Below are 6,160 nucleotides of genomic sequence, written 5' to 3' on the forward strand. Positions count from 1 at the left end.
ATGGGGGGGGGGGGAGGGAAAGAGAGAAAGTCATAATAGAGACAGGTATTTTGTTTTTTATATATATATATATATATAAGTAATTTCCTAGAGTGTTGGCAATATTCCAGCATTATGTTAGTTTCCCATTCAGGTTCTTATGCACTAAGTAGAAATGTGATTAGCCCACTTTCACTGTCCAAGCTGAGTGAATTAAAAAAAGAAATACATAAATAAAACAGTGAAAAATTACTGTTTTTAAAATGTATTCTAATTTTAATACGGTGTTATTAGTAACAGATAAGGGCATAATTAAAAAAATATTTTCAAAGTGTCATTTAATGCTGACTCGATAAATAGTAGTCACAGAGCTGGTAATTTTTTTAAGTGTCAGACAACACAACAATTCATAATATGCAACAAGTGGTCACAAGAATGTGTAATCTACAATAAGTAAGTTGTGAAAAGCTACTGCCATATTCCGTTCACCTACGACCTGTAAGAGAAGCCATAAACAAAGACTAGACTTCACTATCATGCATCACCATCCTAAAATTCCAGAACTCAGTCAAACTAAATAAGGATAGTGCATTCCGCAGTAGGGTGGAAGAACTTTTTATAAGTGCTATCATGAATACCACAGAGCAGTTATAATCTAATTTAAGCACCATAAATTAGCACTAGATATAGATGCACTACAAACTTACTGTCCTGAATAAGATAAAAAAACCCTCTCCTCTTGTAGATCTTTAAAGCATATGAAGAAGCACCTCAGTATCCTTTGGGATGCAAATGTTGTATCAGGGGTAGACAACCTATGGCACATGTGCCAAAGGCGGCATGTGAGCTGATTTTCAGTGGCACTCACACTGCCCGGGTCCTGGCCACTGGTCCAGGGGGCTCTGCATTTTAATTTAATTTTAAATGAAGCTTCTTAAACATTTTAAAAACCTTATTTACTTTACATACAACAATAGTTGAGTTATATATTATAGACTTATAGATAGAGACCTTCTAAAAATGTTAAAATGTATTACTGGCACACAAAACCTTAAATTAGGGTGAATAAATGAAGACTTGGCACACCACTTCTGAAAGGTTGACAACCCCTGTGTTATATAAACCACCGTTTGTTCAATGTGAGGGAGTAGAATAGGGGTAGGGAATTAAGTTGTGAGACTAGCATGAGGTGGTGCAGAGGGAAGAAACAAGAAAAGGTGCATGAACCTTGGATTTTGCCCATGGTTTTCAGGTAAAGTGACAGGCAGCTCCTTGAAAGCTATGCACATTCCCTGCCTGCTCCTATAATGGCCCATAATGCAGCTATTTGCTGAAATAGCTCTCAGGCAGCATCACATCAGCCCAAGCTTTGCTTCTCTGCTTCTGCAGCAATCCGCTCTGTCACAATGCTGCCTGGCCTGACATAGCACTCCAAAACTCAAGCAACAAGAGCAGCACACATTCTTCTGGTGAGAGGATGGAGAAGTGGAGCAACAAGGAGAGGAAAAGACAAAAAAAAAAAAAAAAAAAAGTATGACAATCCATTTAGAGACCTGGGAAAGGGAAGAGCAGCTCAATCATAAAAGCTTAGTAATCACCTACAAATTTAAGTTATTTAAAAATGAAATAAAATAGACAGAGACCATACCATGAGATGGACAATTATCTTATCTTCTGCAGAGACCTGTCAAACACCCTGGACTAAACTATTTGTTGTTTCTGGAGTTGGAATTACTACATTAGGGATATCAAATGGTATCATTCTGAATAAGGTTGATTTAAAAGCAAAAATCAGGAGTAAGAGGTCTCAAATCCTTCCTCTCAAGAGACACAATGAAAGCTGCCTTAAAAAGTAATCCCAAATGATGGAGTTTGCCTCCAAGTGTGCATTAGATTTGGCAAGTCTACACCATAAGAGATTATTTTCCTTTTTACATACAGATTCAGGCGTTCACCACAGAAGTGTATTTCCAATAAAGCCTATTTACAAGCCAACTGGATAGCTTGTCATGTTGAAATAGCACGAGTTGAGTGTCAACTCATCAAAGGTGAAGACAAATTATGGCTTGTTATTACCTTTAAAGTTCTTGATCACTAACTTCTTGGCAGAGCCAGGTTTACTGTTGGCGAAACTGGAGACCGTGGAGGAGGCAGCTTTGGTCAAGCCATTTGCATGGTGCCCCACTGCCACTGAAGAAATTAAAAGGCTTTTATTTTTGAGCTGTTGCTGGTGCTGCTGTTGAGAAGATGCAGCAGGAGAAGAGGATGAGGAAGACTCTTCAGCCATCTTCACATCTAGTCCAATAAAATCCAAGGAGTCCTCAAAGCGCAGCTTCTTCTGCAGGTGATGGTTGGATGAGGGGCCCCCCGAGGAGGTGGTGATGATGGAGGAAGATGATGATGAGTTGTTTTTGGAAGGAGAAGAGGAGCAGGAGGAAATGGAATCAAACTCTTCTCTTTCAGAATTGTTGCTGCTGTTGTTTAACTTTCTCTTCTTGCAGGAGGAGGAGCTGCTGCTGCTATTACCATCAGTGGCAGGTCTGACCTCCTGAGCTGCTGCTGGGGGGTTGGGGGAAGAGAAACCTGTGGGAAACATGAACACACAGAGGTGAACAGACTGAGGGGCATCAAATTCTTTTGGTGTGACACACAAAGAGAGAGTTAGAGTCAGTCTCTGGTTTGTCTTCTCTCAGAGGAGTCTCTCAACTCCTCCTTTTTGCCAGCAGAGTCTTTCAGTCCCCCCCACTCCTTCACTTTCTTCTCTCGGTAGAATCACTTGTTTCCTCTCTTCGCTGCTCCTTTGTTTCTTCTCAGTAGTTTCTCATGCCTCTCTTGCTTCTACGCCTCTCAGCAGCGTCTCTCTTCCTTCTTCTCTCCACCCACTAGCCTCTCCCAGTCCTCCTCTTTACACCTGTATTCTACCTTTTCTGCTCCCACTGGGGTCTCTCAATTCCTCACTCTCTCCTTCTTTTGCTCCTACCCTCTTTCTTCAAGAGGAAATAAAAGGGGTGAGTGAGTCTCTCTCGCTCCCTCTTGTCTATAGACCCCTTTCTCCACCTCCTCCCTTGCCCGTTTCCTTCCTTCCTTCTCCTCCACCTCAGCCCCCGCCCCTCTCGCCTTTTCCGCTCCTCTCGCTTTAGCTCCCCCGCTCTCCCTCCTCCCCCCTCTCTGCCTCCTTCTCTCTCTCCCGGGAGGGGGGACGGGACGGATCGGGGCTTGTTATTGTCAATACAAGGGAGAGAGGGAGCCTAAAGATGGCGGCACATCCGGCCGCCAGGCATTCTGGGAGGCAACCGCCCGGAAATTCTACCGAGGGCCCCAGAGCGGGGGAGGCCGGAGGGGGAGAGTGTCTCTCGCCACCGACAGCCCGAAGTATGTGGCGGGGGAATAGCCTCCCTGCGGGGCCTTCTCCCCACTCGCCGTCTGGCGTAACCTGCCACCTTCTACCACCCCTTCCGCTACCCTCTGACCTACCGGAAGTGATCATGGTGCCGGCTGCTCGCGCCGGGGGACGGGACGGTTCGTTATCCCCTCGCGCTCCGGAGCGTGGGGTACGTCGTACGGCAGGAGGCGTGGCTACAGCCCGACTCCGCGTGGCGGGAGCAGAGGGAGGGGTTGGGCTGGTTCCCTGTAGGGTCCCGTGCCTGGGTTACGCCCGCCCACCCCAGCCCTTGGAGGGGGTTGGTGTGATCCTTGTCGGCTCCCGTACCTCTGCCCTGGCGAGAGAAGTACGTGCAGGCCCTCGTGGTGCCTGGGCCACTCCCGCTGTCCAGCTCGGGGATGGGGCGGCTTGGGCCCGGCTTCTCCCACGCTCGCTCAGGCGGCGGGGGTGCCCCCTGGTGCTGCTCCCTGGGACTGCTCCCTCCCCCTTAGCCGCTGCCCTCCCCACAGGCGCTGGCAGAGCCGGCCCGGGGGGAGGGGACGGCTCCCCGCCCACTTAGCTCGCGGGCTGCCAGCTCCCGCCTAGGGCCGGGCTGATCCGGGCCTGCCTCCCCTGGGCTATGTACGCGGGGGGGGATGCCTGTCGCCTCACGGCCCTGCCTCCCTCGGTGATCCGGGGGCAGCTGGGTGAAATCCCCTCTCTGTCGCCAGATGTCTGTGCCCTGGCTCAGCCTTTCCAGCAGACGTGTCTGTGTAGGGCGTGTTCTCCTGCGCTCTGGGACCGCAGACTTGAAGGCTAGAAGGGACCATCTTGATCATCTAGTCTGACCTCTACCTTGCACAGTACAGGCCCAGAACCTCACCCGCTCACACATCTTCAGCTGCTTTGTGTCCCTCGGGCTGCAGATTGTGTTGTCTTCTTACCTGCCCCTCTTGGGGTTTCACAGAAATGAGTGGGGGAGGGGGGTGGCCTGGACCCTGAATGGCTGCAGGGGCAGACACCCAGGTATGCTGGGTTGCTCCCACATTCAGTGCATGTACTGCAAAAACTTACAGTCAAGATAATGTAGCTACATTGTCACCCTGGCCCTGTGCCTATGCTGGCATACTGTAAGTGACCTACTTTACATCTGGGGAAGTATTCTGGAGCACTTGCACTTTTCTAGTGCCTTCCATTTGAGGATGCTCTCCCAATATTAACTAGGCATCACCAACCCTTGGAGAAGCACGTAAGTATTTGACAAACAGGGGGACTGAAACAGCTGAAGTGCAGTGACCTGCCCAAAGCTGTGGTAGAGCTAGAAAGATTCCAGATTTCAGTAATCCTGGTTTTGTTCTTTAACCACTAGGTACCACTCACTTACACAATGGCAAACAGTAAAATGCAAACAAGAATTGAATTAGAAAGTTGGGCTAGACTTATTTAAATGATGGTATCTTTGATCTTACTCTCAAATTTCAGACTTTAGTCAGTGGTTGACTTATAGTGGAAAAGGAGGGTTCCCCCCCCCCCCCCCCCCCAGCTAATTTTGCAAAAATCAGGTGGGTTATTTTTTAGAAAACTATAACTCTTGAGAAAATTTGCATTAGGCCATAATTTAGCAAATTTTAATCAAAATAAGTTTGGCTTTTTTATAGTTTACAGCAGTGGTTCTCAAAGCCGGTCCAGGAAGTGGCACGGGCTGAGGGATGTGCTGGCTGCCCTTCCCGCAGCCCCCAATGGCCTGGAGCGGCAAACCGCGGCGAGTGGGAGCCGCGATCGGCCAAACCTGTGGATGCGGCAAGTGAACAAACCGGCCCGGCCCGCCAGGGGCTTTCCCTGAACAAGTGGCAGACCTGCTTTGAGAACCACTGGTTTAGAGTCAGAACCATTGACATCAGGATGGAGATAATTGAATTGCTTTCTTAACACCTTTTGTGCTACTGGTGTGTTTTCATCATCTGAAAAAATGCAAAAAATAATCCATCAAGTGTACTGTTGTGAGTCACTAAGTACTGAGATATACTTGTGGAAGTAACAAAACAAGCTGTGGGTGCTATCAGACCCTGCTGCTGCAGATAGTGTCAAAAGACTACTCACAGGAGCACCTGCGTTTTTTGGGCAGAAGAGGTCTTCAAAGAGAGACTGCTGGCAGCTATGTTATGATAGAAAAAGATATGCTAACTTATCTTGACTGAAAGTATGGAGACATGGAAGTAATTTTACTGAGTTTTCCTGAACATTTTTTTTTCCCATCCGAATAGTAGAAAAAGAACTCCTGAGTCCTAAAACCTAATTGCACTGATGGATGGAAAAATAACTCAGGAGTGTTTTCTCCAGATGCAAGATATTTTGAACTTGCTTTTGAGTGGATGCGTAATAGAATAAGTGTGTAATTGATTGGTTACTAATAGTATAATAAAGATAAAATATAACAGTGTTGCTTTTAATTATCACTTAATTTTTTAGCCTAGTTAGTTTAGCTAGTCTTTATCAGTTTGCTTTTCGTTGTCCACTTGCTCACCTCTCCTTAAATTATTCAAGAATTTTAAATGCTGTATATTTAGAACCTGATCCTGAAAGGTGATTTCACTGGAAGTTGAAAGTGCAAAGCAGCTTGCATGAGGTCCTCTGCATAGAAATGCTACTACTAATAAAGGTGTTATGCAACCTAAGAAACAGGCTTCTGTGTAAATCTTGGTGAAATTAAGAATGATGGACAGTTGTATTACAAAACTTCAGTTTAAATGCTTTGAGGTTTATTCAAAGACACTCTATGCAAACAAATTCAGATCATGCAAAAACTAAAGTAGCCTTGAA

At 46.4% G+C, this 6,160-nt stretch overlaps 1 protein-coding gene across 2 annotated transcripts in view; it reads right to left on the bottom strand.

Annotated features, from left to right (window-relative positions):
- CUL4B (cullin 4B) overlaps nucleotides 1–3,805 on the bottom strand; it is a 35,291-nt gene extending 31,486 nt beyond the window's left edge. Inside the window, exons 1-2 of one of the 2 annotated variants that reach the window (XM_034782213.1) lie at nucleotides 3,689–3,805; nucleotides 2,056–2,562 (exon numbers count right to left, since the gene is read on the bottom strand). In XM_034782213.1, coding sequence (XP_034638104.1) covers nucleotides 2,056–2,266 — 211 coding nt within the window. In that variant the 5' untranslated portion in view covers nucleotides 2,267–2,562; nucleotides 3,689–3,805. Of the gene's footprint in view, nucleotides 1–2,055; nucleotides 2,563–3,453; nucleotides 3,612–3,688 lie in introns of those variants that run through there. The other variant, XM_034782212.1, reaches the window with a different exon arrangement.
- Between the last annotated feature and the right edge of the window lie 2,355 nt (nucleotides 3,806–6,160).

This window comes from Trachemys scripta, chromosome 9 (assembly GCF_013100865.1).
Source record: "Trachemys scripta elegans isolate TJP31775 chromosome 9, CAS_Tse_1.0, whole genome shotgun sequence".
Taxonomy (NCBI): Eukaryota; Metazoa; Chordata; order Testudines; family Emydidae; genus Trachemys; species Trachemys scripta.